We start from the raw sequence: 13,916 nt of genomic DNA, 5'->3' as shown, positions 1-13,916 counted from the left end.
CTAATTTATTTATTTATTTTTGTCCTAAACGGAGCAAATTTTTTCCTATTTTTTTCTTCTAGTTTTTTGTCCTAAACAGAACAGTTTTTGTCCTAATTTTATTTCACTTCCGCATAATGTGAAATCCAATTAATTGGAAAGAAAACTTGTAAAAGAAACGAAGAAAAAGAGTTAGAAGAATGGGAAAAAAAAATGAACAAAGAAGAAAGGGGTTAAAAAAAAGAAAAATTGGAATAAGAAGAAGAAGAGAAGAAGAAAAATGGGTTAGAAGAATTAAAAGTTAAATTTATTTGAGAGATTATATTAGAAGAAGAAAGGTTTAAGAAAAGAAAAAAAAAACAAACGGGAAGTTAATACCTTTAAAGTTTATTAAAAATCATGTATATCTCACATATTTTATGACACTTGTTAGCTTATTAAACCGGTTTGTAGCTAATTTTTGTCCAAATTTACTGGCCGGATTAGAACACTTTTTAGGTCAACTTAAATCTCTTTACCAAATAAACTAAAATTATTAACAAAATAAGTTAAAGGCAAAAGTACAATTTACAAAAAAAAAAAAAAAAATGGAAATACATTTATCCTTTCAACAATCACCTCATCATCAATATCACTCATAAATTATTAATTGTGTTAATGTCTCCCATAAACTACTAAAATATGTCTTTTTTTATTTAAAAAAAAAAGAGTCCAGCATTTCAAAGATATAAATCAATTAAGTACGGTGTAATATCCAAGACACACAAGGAAATTTCTTCTAAATGACATGCATGCTCATTGTTAAGAATGAACTTTTTTTTGCAAGTCGGTGGGCCACTTCGTTGTCATTGCGTTTTACATGACTAATCTTATATTGTTGTAGATAATTCAATGCACCTTGAGTATCATCAATGAGGTACCATACTACCATACGTACTCCAGTTCATATCATTTCTGCGCAACGCTTGAACTACCTAAAAAGCATCGCCTTCCAATTATACTCTTTGCTGCCCCAACTCTCAAAATAAAACCGTAGCCCCCAGAGGTAAAGAGGCTTCAGAAACAACAATTGTGAAATAAAAAGAAAAAATACATATATTCCGCACAAATTACTGCCCCAATTGTCAATATTCTCTCCAAAAACTACCAATTGTCAATCTCCCCACTAAACTACCAAAACAATGTCAATGTTCCCTCAAATGACAAAAAATACCCTTCATAAAATTATTAAAATTAAAAAAAAAAAAAAAAAAAAAAAACTAAGACAATCAATATTTTTTTCTAAAAACTGAAAAAGTATATATATATATTTTAATTTTTTTTTTTTTAAAAAAAAAAAAACCAAGGAGATCATTTTATTTTTATTTATTTTTTAAAACAAAATTTTTTTTTCTTTCGAATTTATAAGAATGTTTTTGTCTTATTAATACCCATGAATTATTTGTTGGATCCGTATTGCATTTGGGCCATCCCAGCTTGCCGGCCCGGCCCCCTCAAGGACCTCTGCTTATTAGTTATTGCAGCGAGCGTTGGTAAACGCCCTTTGGGAGCGCGTGATGTTGGATGTTCCTTCTGATGTGACCCCCATGGGATTCTGCAGCAGAGTAGATGATGTTGGTCTCAAATGTTTTTGACCACCACACCTCCAGGCTCCATCCAAATAAACAAGTTTTTACACCATCCTAATCCATCTGGTCTGCACCCATTAATACTTGGAAGCCGATTAAACGTTAAAGCTAAGATTTTTATGGAGGTTTTAATGTTTTTTCCTTGTCTGGGATTTTCATATCTCTCATAAACAGAAATCAAACCCATTTTCTTAGCTGTGTGTATCTCTTCCATTCCTCCTCATTTACCTCATTTGTTTCCAGCTCTTCTTCCCCCTAATCCCTATAAAGCTAAAGGATCACCGGATCACCCCTCTTCACCTCCATTTCTTCTTCTCTTTGCTTTTTTTTTTTTTTTCTTCCCCTTATTTTCCTTTTTCTAATTTCAAAGAGCCAAACAGAAAGTGTACTGTCGTTCTCTTCAATCATTACGAATGTCAAGGTGAGTTTCTTTTTCATTTTTTTTTTTGGTTGAATAATAGTAAAATCTGAGAATGTGGGTTAATTTCTGCTGTATAACATTATATAATGTAGAGGAAAATTGCAAAAGTCAATATGGAGGGAGGGCCACAGGAGGAGCCCGCGGATATCGCAAAAAACAACTGCTAGTACTAGTAGTGCTAGAGCTAGTGGCGGGGCTCTTGCTACAAGTGCACAGGAAATGGGCAACGGTCAGGAACCAACCTTCCAGACAAGGGATAGAAAAAAGATAAAACTCAGACCAGTTCAAGAAGTTGCGGCTACTTCTCTTTCAACCCGAATACAAAAGGTCTACTTTTTTCTTTTCTTTTTTTATATTTTCCCCAAAATATTTAACTATTGCCATTTCTCACAAGGTTGTTAGGAAATGGTGTTGCAACAAGAAAATGTCAACTGGTTATGATGCGCTTTTTAATCTGGGTTTTGGGAAAAGGGAAAGTATGCATGGGGATGGGGGGTCTAATTTAAAAAGGGTACCATAGTTGGCTCTTCTTTGACGGGTTCTGTCAATATTTGTTTTTTTTTTTTGTTTTTTTTTTCACGTATAGTAATTTTACAATGAGAATTGGAGCTCATTCTTATGGATGCTATCAACATTGCTTTTTCCGGGTTTAAATTTCGAAGGCATGACTCACAAAGCATTAACACTAATGCAATGAACTGACTTTACAAAGTGAAGATTCGTTCCAAGTGTTTGCAAGTCAGTAGTTAGTCATGGTTCAGTGTTGAAGCTGTGCTTGTTTTTGGTCTTTAATCAGGTGGTTGTGTTGATAATATTAATCACCAACTTTGTTCTCAAGTTTTGTTTTCAACTTCCCCATTCAAAATGACATGCAGGGTGGCAGAAAACCCAATTATGAGGATCAGGATTCCAAGAATGGTGAGTCTTTTTGCTTCATAGGAGTTATAATTGTAAATTAACTACACCTGGATTTCTTTCACGGTTTTGTTTCCCATATCAGATCAACCAGTTGTTGGGCGGAGTGAAGATAGCCCAAGACATGAATATCATGCTACCAAAACCAGTTAGTTTATTTCTGTGTTGATATTGGAAATCACAGAACCACCAATTTATTATTTGTGATGGTAAAAGCTTCATCCATAATATAAGTACTTCTTGAATCAGGTCTACCATTCCGTGTGCCATCTGCGCCATGGATGCCAGAAAAACGTGTTCTTGAGCTTATCCTCGACATATTACAAAGGTGCTTATTCATTTAGTAGCATTTTTTTTCCTTATCTTTTAGTGCATTCTTTAAGGTGATGAGCAAAGGTCTTGCATCAATTGAGTATGGCAAAGTGTCAATAACATATGGTACACAAGAATATTTATATTATAAATTCCTGATTCCTTGCTTGCTTATATTGAGATACATTCTTTGTACGTTTTAGGAGGGATACCCATGAGATATTTGCTGAACCAGTTGACCCAAATGAGGTATGTATCTGGTCATCACTTTCATCATCTTATATCATGGGCCATTTTATTTTTCATTTCTCATTAGCTATTTTGATGGAGATTTGTGTTCTTACAAGGTTGAAGATTACTACGAAATCATTGAAGAGCCTATGGATTTTGGCACCATGAGGGCTAAACTTCATGAAGGAATGTATCGAAGTCTTGAACAATTTGAGGTTTGCTTCCACTTCTACCTGTGGATGTGTAATAAACAAAACTCACCTGTTTGATACTATATTCATGGAAGTATGAGGATTTTCATAAATGTGTCAGATCTTATTGGAGTGCCCTTGTCATACTGGCCTTGTTTGGTAAGGGAAGGGGAATTAGTAGTGGGAGTTGGAAGTGATAAATGTGATATAAAGTAAAAAGAAATTGTATAGAAAAGTAAAAAAGTTTTGTTTTGTAGTGAATTTTTTTAATTTAAATAATAATAAAAAATTATTGATGTGATATAAAGTTAGAATATTTTGAAATTGATTGTTTTTAGAATAAGTAAAGAGGGGAAGGGAAAATTTTAATTCCCTTACCAAACAAGGCCACTAAAAATATGACTAGTAATTTTAGAAACATGAAGTGCATTACTCTGTTTCAAAGGCTGTGAATAAAAAAAAAAATTATGTTCATGGCACGTTAAATATAATGGTGAACCATATACACTATGATAGGAAGGTCGAATTTTCATTTCTTCATTTATGGTCAACATCCTGGGTTATATTATTTAACAAGTCATTGGTCGGATCTTATTATATTTGCAACAGTTATTAATTGTTATACATGCTCACATGGTGATAATTCATTATAATGTGGCTCACTAATTAAACTCTGCAAAATAATTCAGAAGCAAATCAAAATTATTAAATGTGAAGAAGTCAGTCTTTGGCTGTTAGAGATGTGCATCTTTTGCTTTATTGAAAGAACATGAAAATCTGATTTGTTTTCTGACCAATTGTTGTTTGGACTGGTATGCAGCATGATGTATTTTTAATACCCAAAAATGCGATGCATTTTAATTCTTCAGCTACCATTTATTTCAGACAGGTATAATCATTGAATCTCTGAAAAATAACTGGAGTAGTAGACTAAGAATTTCTTAACAAGAAAATATAGATTATCTTCATCTATTGGATAACAACCCTTCGTTTGTACAGGCCCGTGCCATACATGAACTAGCTCAGAAGATTTTCCACGTTCTGAAAACTGATCCTGAGAATTTTGAATTAGAATTCTCGGAGACAAGAAGAAGAAGAAGAAGAAGAAGAAGCGGTAGGAGGCTCCAAGTTGAAGCTAGGGGTTCAATTAAGAGCTCTTGTCCTAAGCTTGCTACAAATGAAAAATCCAGTAGCATGACAACTGATTTATCCTCAAAAACCATGCCATCATTTGGCAATTCATTGAATCTCAGGAGATGTTTTCAACTATGCTCGCAGTACTCTAGTACTGCTACTTGTAATGATGCAATAGATCATGAAGTTCTTTCTGGTAAGAGCGCAAATCTGGTTTGTCTTTTTAAACCTGAAATTTCATATAAATTTGTATAGATGCAAGCATTTTCCTGGATTTCTAGTGAAAATGTTGAAAATAGGGATGCTCGGCATAAAGTACCTCCCCTGATTATTTTATCTATCTAAGTAATTGGAAAAGAAGACCAAATATAACATTTTCTTATTTGTGGTGTGGATTGCATATTCTTTTTAATATTTGTAACTCTGAGGGTTCCAAATTATCACCATACAGGTGTGCAAATGGAATATGAACTTTACTTCTTCTTGTTATTTTTTTCCCCTTTTTCATTTTTGAAAACATCTTGATCCTAACTTAAGCAAGCACATGGATGAATAGGGGTCACATTTTGCATGATACACAATTCTAAAATTACTCTAATTTTGCAAGAATTTTGTCTTTCCTCTTTGAGTGATAATACATATTTGTAATAAAACCCTTATGGTAGTAACTTTTAGGCAGTACTCTTGGTGGTTCTTCAAGTTTAATCACTATTTTATATGGGAAATTTAACGATGATAAATATTCATGCAAGGTATTGACACTATTTAACCTAAAAGCTTGAACTCTGAGTTTGGACTCATCGATGTTATATTAATCACGCACTTTTGTTATTACTACCTGACATGGGACTTGAATCACTCAACCACTTAGTCACTTGCACGTGAACTAGCTAAGAAGATTCTTACTGTATTGATTTAAGCTTTTCCTAAACCTAAAATAAAACTTTACAAATTGACTGCACTTGCGGAATGCCAAAGTTCGACTAATACTTTCTTAAATTTGGTTCAACTCTTATTTCTTTTAACTTTTACTTCTATGAGTTTCCACGGTTCCATAGAAACTTTTTTGATAAGTAAGAGAACACGATTCCATAGAAACTTAAATATATATCATCTACTATTATAATAGCTAGGGCTTTATGAAATCGAAGTATAACCCTTAATTGACTTTTCTTCTTTGACAGGTGTAGAAGATGGTAGAAGATTTAGATCTTTTGCTGCGGATGGGCGATGTTCATACAAACCTTGGATGTCTTTCCTCAATGAGAATGAGTCAATTTTGTCAACAATTTATGGCACTCTAAAACCACTTGAGCATGTAAGTTTAGTTGCCCCCACCAAGTTGTGCTTGCAAGTACATTCTTGTAGAGTCGATTTGAGACAGATAATGTGACCTCATGTGCATGGAACTAAACTCGTGGGGGCTCTTCCCTTTACCACATACTAGTGATGTCCAAATCTGCTAGCTACATATTTCCCTTTCTTTTATTCATACTTTTCATTTTTCATCTTTTGGTGGACGTCACATAACTCATGCATTGATGCCAAACCAAAGTGCTGCAAGACCATTTTTGCTGGCAAGAGGAGGGCCTGCCAGGCACTCTGGCCGGACTGATTTAAGAGTCTAAACAAAGAGGGCGGCAGGCACATTGTGATATGAAATAATGCATCCAACTTCTAGTTATTTGCGAATATATTTTTTTATTTATTTTTGTCTGATTTACTAGTTCACAAAATTGACCGTGAGAGCTGACAAATTTTCTTATTTGTGTAGGTGAATCAGCAAGATATCGGTTATAGGGAAAGTTTGATGTTGTTTGTTAAAGATTTGGGACCAACAGCCCAAATGATTGCTGAACAGAAGTTACTTGGATTGTCAGCTGAGGCTTCCAATTACCAGACTTCAAACTACTGGTTCCAAGCTCAAAAATGTCACACTGATATGGAATCTAACTCCACCGAATTGGGGTGCAGTAATCTTAATACGATAATCACTGCCCCTAAACCTCAGAACTTCATCAGAAATTCATGTGACAGAATGAATTTGGGGGATGCTAACAAGGGAAAAGATGCTAATATTGGTGACAAATTGGGTATCCCTGGTGATACAGTGGAAGTGACACCGAACGGTAACCAAAAGAATGCCCTTGGTGCTTTAAATGGGGAAGTTCATGCCAGCGATGAGGAGAAAATTCTCGGTATTTTTGGCAATGACAAAATTAATGAGGATCGGAGTTGCAAGGTTCAATTGGGTTCATATTCCTTCACTGCTGGTACTGGAGATTTGAATTGCTTAGTAGCTAAATTTCAGAACACGGGCAGAAAGCCGACCATACTGGAATTGAACAAGGGCATTTCGGAGCATCAAGCACAGTTGGAGTCACCTTCCAAGTGTTCTAACTCAGATGTGTCAGATTCTCCATTAAAAAACAGTTCTAGTTCTCCAACTTCATGGTCTCTACGAAACATGGGCGAGAATGGCATGTCAAGTTTTAGTCAAGCTAAGGGCTCCATGCAGAAATCGAGTTTGGAGTATCTGACGGGTCATGATCAAGTCATAGCTGCAGGAGGCCCTAGTTATGGAGTCTGTAGCTCATCCGAGGCTGGCCAAACCTTGAAGTCATCAGACCAACAATTTATCTTTGATCTGCCATATTTAAGAACACGGCTTGACCAGATGAGTTATTGGACCAGCTCTCAGCCTCGTAGTGATGATCAACAACGATCTTCATTAGATACTCATCATACTGATTTAGCCCTTCAGCTGTAAGAAATATGTAGGACTTAAAGAAGCCTTTTTTCAAAAGAAGAGATAGAAAAAGTTAAAGTTGATTGCCAAAAAGACGTTCTTTCATCTTTTTCTTGCACCAAGATGAGCTTTTCTTTTTATTTACCAGACATGGCTTGCCAGGTGGATCAACTTGCTACAAACTTGTAACATGTTTCCAATGTTTCAGGGAAGAGAAAATCTGGTGCAAGTCTCTTGTAGAATGTAAGTGGCCTAGGCTTACAACTTGGCGAACAAAGTACCAGAGAGGTGGATCTTCACCCTACAATGCGTGTTACATTGGCATGTAAAAGATGTGAGTTCTGTTCACAAGCAGTTGCATGCCGATGAGGTTGTGAGGATTTCCTTCCCTTATTATAAAAGTGTCATTCGCGTATCTCTATAAAGTGGGGGACTATGTGGCTCACTTACTCAGGATAGGTGGGGGCCTGGGGGAGATGGGGTGGGCACTGCAGCTCCCCTTTTTATGGGGCTGCCCGAATTACAAGGCACCCTAGGTGCAAGAGATTCGTATCTGTGTTTATTTTTATTTATTTATTTATTTTTATTAAAAAAAAAAAAGAGGGTAGTAAGGAGTGACTAGAATGGCTACTCTATCTTAGCCTGTCCATGATAACACTTGATTACACTTGATTGCTGGAAACTGCACAGGAGGGACTAGACGGTGGGAACCGCAAATCTGATTGAGCCATAGCCTGATCCAGTTCCATCAGAACATTAGTAGAACCTAAGACGACTAATACTAATAAAGCTTAAGAATTTTCATCACAGGAGTTGAAGCCTTGTCTACTTGCCCAAATCACTTGGGGTTAGAAATTATCTCGAAGTCACTAAATCAACACCACTGATGCGAAGTTTTTATAGTTCTTTGAAATTGCATGGGTGTACAATTATAAAGATCTATGTAATTAATTCAAAATGAATGGTCCAGATCTTGCCACACAAGCCTTAAAAAAGTAATAACAATAATAATAAAAAGTAAAGCAACTAAAGGGTAGCCGGTACACCTCTTGTGGTTATCGGCCCACCGAACCCAATCACCCCTGGAGCTATAAAGGGTGGTCGACCACCCCATAAGAGTGGCTGACCAATTACTTCGATTTTTTTTTTTACTTCTCCTTTTTTAAGGCTTATGTGGCAAGATCTAGACCATTCATATTGATGAACCGCGAATGGTCTAGATCTTTTAAATTGTAGGGCCAGAAATTCTGGATTTCAATCCAAACGGTAAATAGTTACTGTGGAAATGGATGGGGAGGCTGGGATCGGGTTAGACAAGACATTGTTCCAACAATTCCCTGTCCTTCTTTTGCTTGGGAATCATTTCAGAATATTTGACTTGATTCCATGCATGCTCATAATTCATATCATTGTCTCAGGATTTTTACGCTCGACCTTGTATTTAAATGGAACCAAATTATACAAGATTAGACATTGCTTTACGTCTACCATTACCATATCTAATTATTTAATTATTTTGATTAGAGAATGGGATAAAGATTTTCAAACAATTTTATTATTCGGATCGGATGGCTACCAACTCGGGCAACAAATAGATTAGGGTTACGTCTTGAATAATCCGGTCACTTATTAGAATAAATAGGCTTTATACAACTTTTTTTATATTGCTAGCAATTCAATGAGCAAATTGTTAAAAGTCCGAAGAAATGACACTTATTCATAAAATAAAATAAAGAAAAAAAAGAAAAAAAAAAAGAAAAAGAAAGAAGAAGAAAATGACACTTCTTTGATGTTACCAATATAAAAATCTGAACTTTGAAAGGGCTTTTTTTTCGCTGGGCCAGAAGCAACATTTATGGGTTGTCGCCCAACACGTGAATGCGAGCCGTCTCTCTCTCTCTCTCTCTCCTTCATTTGATTTGATTAAAAAACGGAAGAGTTAGTTAAAAGACGTGGGAACAGATTTTCAGTCTAAAGAGAAACTCTCCGTGGAGATCTTTTTCCTGGTTCCTTTTCTTTCTCGTCGCGGTGGTGGCGGTGGCGGAGGCGGAGGCTTATATATATTATAGCGTAGAGGAGGTGGTTTTGGAAGAGGAAGAGAAAAATACTCCATAGAGGAAAAGGAACATGGCATATAGGAGAAGACAGGGGATAACGAGGGCGTCCACCTTCAAAGAAGAGGTTCATTTGCCACCGGACGACAACCCCAGCAATGATTCATCAAATTCATCATCATCTCTTGCCGCTCAGGCAATTCGGGCGTCCGCTGCTCATCGAGAATCGTCCCTTTCCTCTGCCTACGCCAACTCTGCTGTCGCCTCTACTCATCAACCTCGTCCGTTGAAGGTCTTCTTCTTCTCTTTCTTTTTTAACGAACGGATCTGTTTTTTCTGTTGAATGTGGAATTCGATCTAATATTGTTTTTATCTTTTACCACATTCAAACCCATGAATCTCTTTCTTTTCTTTTTTAATCTTGCTTCCATTTTCGTATCTGGGTATGTTTTCCTTTTTCCTAGATTGCCCATGTTTTCTAGTTATGATGGGAATGATCTCGCGTGATCATATATTTAACAATTGGTTGCTTTCTTCAGTTTCTTTGCTTTGGGAAAATACTAGACCAAGTGCCATACAAGACCACAACAATAAGAACAGATTACATATTAATTCGGGAGAATCAGACACTTTTTCTTTTCTTCTCTTCCGTTACCCATAAATTAGAAGGTTCTTGGAGTTAACACCTTTTTTTCTTCTTGTACCTCAGCATGCTAATTTCTGTTGAGATATGATGTTAGTTTGTTGTCAATTAGCTTTCTCGGTGAATGTGAAGTGATACCTGAAAATACAGAGCTTTCCTGCGTATGGGGATGCATCAACAAAAAGCGAGTCCAAATCTGGATTTTGGGGTGTTCTTGCTCGAAAAGCTAAAGCAATTCTTGAGGATGATAACATGTCGCAGCAACATGATATACCCGATAGAATGAGTTCGCAGGCCTTCAACACCTCAACAGGTGGTCAGGTATTACACAGTCAACATCTTTTTTAGCCGAGTACGAACTAGAAAAGTTATGATCGCTTAGTTTTGAAGCTACAAACTATTGTTCCTGCTAATATATGCAGTTTCTGAATACATATTGGCCATATACCATGTTTACTTGCTGAGTTTCACTGTCTGATTGTATATTATTTTTATTTTTATTTTCTGTTAATACTTTTCTTTGCAATATCAATTCCAGCAATCATATCAATCGCCAGAGAGCTTCAGAAAAATGGACAATCCTAAATTACGGAAGGGCTTGGATGCAATAACATCGTCCCTTAATCACATTGGTGACACCTTTGAAAAGGCTTTTGAGGTAAAAAGATAGATCATTTCTCTTTAATTCATTTTTGCTTCCCTTGTCAAGTCAATTGTAGGTTTGTTACTCTATATTTATCTCTAAATCTTATTCCCTTGTTTTGATTCTGCATGATAATCTATTTCACATTTTATCTTCACATACTTTAAATTTCATATCTATTGGCTCATTGAGATATTAATTTCCCCTACTAATTGCCAAGAGTTGCCTTTACTATCATGCATCATTGTATATCTTTTTTCCCTTTCTTCCAATTGATTATTGTCTAACTTGAGTTTATTTATTAGAGATATTTACAAATTACCTCCCTGTGGTTAGGGTAATTACAAATTACTTTCTTGTCTCATGGAAACTTTCAGTAAACCTCTTTGTGGTTTGAAGTAAAATGAAATTGTCATGTTTTTTGTCCCTTAACGTATACTCCCGCATGATGTGCATGTATCACTAGAAAAATGAAATTTAATCTTTAGTTTGTCCTTAACGGGGGTTTAGAATTTCATGGAATAGGCAACTCTCCTCTCTCCTCTTGAATTTGGAAACAAAACAGCTATGTTTTCATCCATTCTAAGGTCCAATGGAGGATTAAATTTTGTATTTCATGTGACATGTGTATCAAATGGGAGAATATGTCAATCGAGATAGAGAATATGATGATCTCATTCATCCAAACCGTAGGGAAGTTTAGTGATTGTTTCTAAAAGACAAAAGAGTACTTTATAATTATCCCTATCCACATAGAGGCAATTTGTAATATACGCTATTAATTTTTGTCGGCAATAATACTTTCTGATAAACTTCAGTTACTTAAACTGTGCTTGGTAATAGATGTTGACTTTGTAATTAGGCCAATGACCTACAGTTATTTGAGAGAGAAGAATGAATTGATTTTCAGTCAAAATGGAGCTAACTTGGTTATCTACTGCTGATTCCATTGAAGTTTATCCTTGTGCTTGGTTACCTATTTCTCCCATAGCTTATACCTTCTTTCGAATATAGAGATGGAATCACTTTGCTTCAAATTTTTTCTTTTGTCTTTTCAGGAAGGTCGCACAATTGTGGAAAATAAGACAGCAGACATCATCCAAGAAACCCGCAAACTACAAATTAAGCGAAGAGGAAACAATTCTGAGGCACCAAATCAGTCTCCTGATGTGAATAATTCATGGCAGGATCCAACACAACCAAAGATTCAAACCAACCATGAAACTCAACTCAAGGCATCTCGCGACGTAAGGTGGCAACTATGTAATTGTGCATGACTGGTCGTAGAGAATGTTTTAACCTTAGATACAAATAACCTGACTAAATTAATAATTCATGTAAAGTTACTCAGCTGGGAAGGAATACCTTGGTTTTTACAGCATGAATAAAGTTGACAGCAAATTGATTTGATAAAAAGAACACCAAAAATGAAAGATAACCTTCATTTATCTAGGTTTAAGCTTTCAGTTATGGAAACTATCAATTGCTTTATTAATTATGCATGTGGGATTAGACAACCTAAAAGTTGATGATGGGGCATGCAGCTCATTCTGAGCATTCATTTTTGAATCTTTGGGGTAGAAGCTATTTGCAACTTTTCAGTTTTTATGAACCTATTCCTAGCTTTGAAGTGCCTTTGTGCGTTCACAGGTTGCAATGGCAACAGCCGCCAAAGCTAAACTACTTCTTCGGGAGCTGAAAACGATTAAAGCAGATTTAGCTTTTGCAAAGGAACGATGTGCTCAACTAGAAGATGAAAATAAACTTCTGCGAGAGAATCGTGAGAAGGGAGACAACCGTGCAGATGACGACTTGGTAATTTTATTTTTTGGGTGTGGCAGGAGTCTTTAATTAATACTTATGCATGCCTTTCTTTGTTTAATCTGATGTTGATGGTTCAAGTTGATTATGAAGATGTTTATGTTCTTAAGTTATTACATTTCAGTCAATAGGAATTAGGATACTTGCAAATACATGTATGTTATGTTGTCTCTTCATTGGAGAGATAAGAGAGGGATTGAATAACTGTTTCTAATGCAAATGGCTGTGATATATCAGATCCGCCTTCAACTGGAGACACTATTGGCTGAGAAGTCACGTTTGGCCAATGAGAATTCAATATATGCACGTGAGAACCGCTTCCTAAGGGAAATTGTTGAGTACCACCAACTCACCATGCAAGACGTTGTTTACATAGACGAAGGCATTGAAGAAGTTACAGAAGTTTACCCCATATCCATCCCAGGAGTCCCCAGAATGCTCTCCATTTCTCCACCCTCTCCTACATCCCCGCCCTTACCTTCTGAGATTCCCCCATCTGTAAGCCCACCAGAAATTAAGGAAATTTTTCCTGTGCCACAAGAGAATAAGGACGTTCTAGAAAGTGAGGTCCCACAGAGTTTGAGTACCTCAGTTGCAGAGGAAGAAGATACAAAAAGACCCCTTTTATCTTCCTAAGTAGAGTTTCCTTAATTTCTTCAGCCAAAGAGTTAATAGCATTCGTTCATTTTTTTATTCCTTTTCTTCCAATTGTTCTTTTGTGGGAGGAAGAGGGGCAAGGAGTGGAGTCATTTTTCCGCCTGCAGTTGTTTTTGTAATTGGCGTTATGTAACTTTCTCATTCAAAGTGGGTTGGTGCTATGTGTTTTCAGTGACTTGGTACATGTTCAAGTATTTTCCATGTTCTTGTACAGCTCGCGAACCATTGCTATTGTCATCAAGTTCTATTTGGATTTGTTGTTTCAAACCGTGCTCAACTAGAAGATGAAAAAATAGCAATTTCAAAACCTGAAATTTGAAAACACGATTTTTAAAAACGCAGTTAATCGTTTAGAAAAAATCACGATTTGACCTTTGAAATCGAAGTTTAGCCTTTAAAGTCGAATTTTCTTTAAATAATGCTACACTTTACATTTATTTTGTCACACCCACTTCATACACCTAGAAAGTTTTGTTTTACTAAGTAGTCATTCAACCCATATCATGTCAGCTAGTGTGAAGTGAGTGAGTAATATAAT

General features: G+C 36.0%; 2 protein-coding genes across 4 annotated transcripts; both read left to right on the top strand.

The window, feature by feature from the left end:
- Window positions 1-1,536: 1,536 nt before the first annotated feature.
- On the top strand, window positions 1,537-7,653 carry LOC133872390 (uncharacterized). 2 transcript variants are annotated; one of them, XM_062309888.1, is made up of 11 exons: window positions 1,537-2,028; window positions 2,121-2,355; window positions 2,904-2,946; window positions 3,029-3,091; window positions 3,193-3,271; window positions 3,459-3,504; window positions 3,603-3,701; window positions 4,498-4,566; window positions 4,677-5,007; window positions 5,996-6,129; window positions 6,586-7,653. In XM_062309888.1, exons 1-11 carry the CDS (start codon window positions 2,021-2,023, stop codon window positions 7,579-7,581), a joined length of 2,103 nt encoding a protein of 700 aa, XP_062165872.1. In that variant the 5' UTR covers window positions 1,537-2,020; the 3' UTR covers window positions 7,582-7,653. The 2 variants fall into 2 exon arrangements, with proteins under 2 accessions (XP_062165872.1, XP_062165873.1); XM_062309889.1 differs by lacking the exon at window positions 4,498-4,566.
- Window positions 7,654-9,484: 1,831 nt separating this feature from the next.
- Window positions 9,485-13,591, top strand: LOC133872306 (uncharacterized). 2 transcript variants are annotated; one of them, XM_062309787.1, is made up of 6 exons: window positions 9,485-9,906; window positions 10,408-10,578; window positions 10,796-10,915; window positions 11,959-12,147; window positions 12,551-12,715; window positions 12,959-13,591. In XM_062309787.1, the coding sequence occupies exons 1-6, from the start codon at window positions 9,688-9,690 to the stop codon at window positions 13,355-13,357; spliced, it is 1,263 nt and encodes a 420-aa protein (XP_062165771.1). In that variant the 5' UTR covers window positions 9,485-9,687; the 3' UTR covers window positions 13,358-13,591. The 2 variants fall into 2 exon arrangements, with proteins under 2 accessions (XP_062165771.1, XP_062165772.1); XM_062309788.1 differs by having other exon boundaries at window positions 9,766-9,906; window positions 10,370-10,578.
- Window positions 13,592-13,916: the final 325 nt, after the last annotated feature.

Source organism: Alnus glutinosa, chromosome 7 (genome assembly GCF_958979055.1).
Source record: "Alnus glutinosa chromosome 7, dhAlnGlut1.1, whole genome shotgun sequence".
NCBI lineage: Eukaryota > Viridiplantae > Streptophyta > Magnoliopsida > Fagales > Betulaceae > Alnus > Alnus glutinosa.
This window is presented reverse-complemented; position numbering and strand designations above follow the sequence as displayed.

Bases quoted from the DNA above. Each gene is read 5' to 3' on its own strand.
- LOC133872306 (XM_062309787.1), top strand. From the start codon at position 9,688: ATGGCATATAGGAGAAGACAGGGGATAACGAGGGCGTCCACCTTCAAA. The intron at 10,916-11,958 runs GTAAAAAGATAG...TTGTCTTTTCAG, and splicing joins CCTTTGAAAAGGCTTTTGAG to GAAGGTCGCACAATTGTGGA. The intron at 12,148-12,550 runs GTAAGGTGGCAA...GTGCGTTCACAG, and splicing joins AACTCAAGGCATCTCGCGAC to GTTGCAATGGCAACAGCCGC.
- LOC133872390 (XM_062309888.1), top strand. The intron at 2,356-2,903 runs GTCTACTTTTTT...AATGACATGCAG, and splicing joins TTTCAACCCGAATACAAAAG to GGTGGCAGAAAACCCAATTA. The intron at 6,130-6,585 runs GTAAGTTTAGTT...TTATTTGTGTAG, and splicing joins CTCTAAAACCACTTGAGCAT to GTGAATCAGCAAGATATCGG.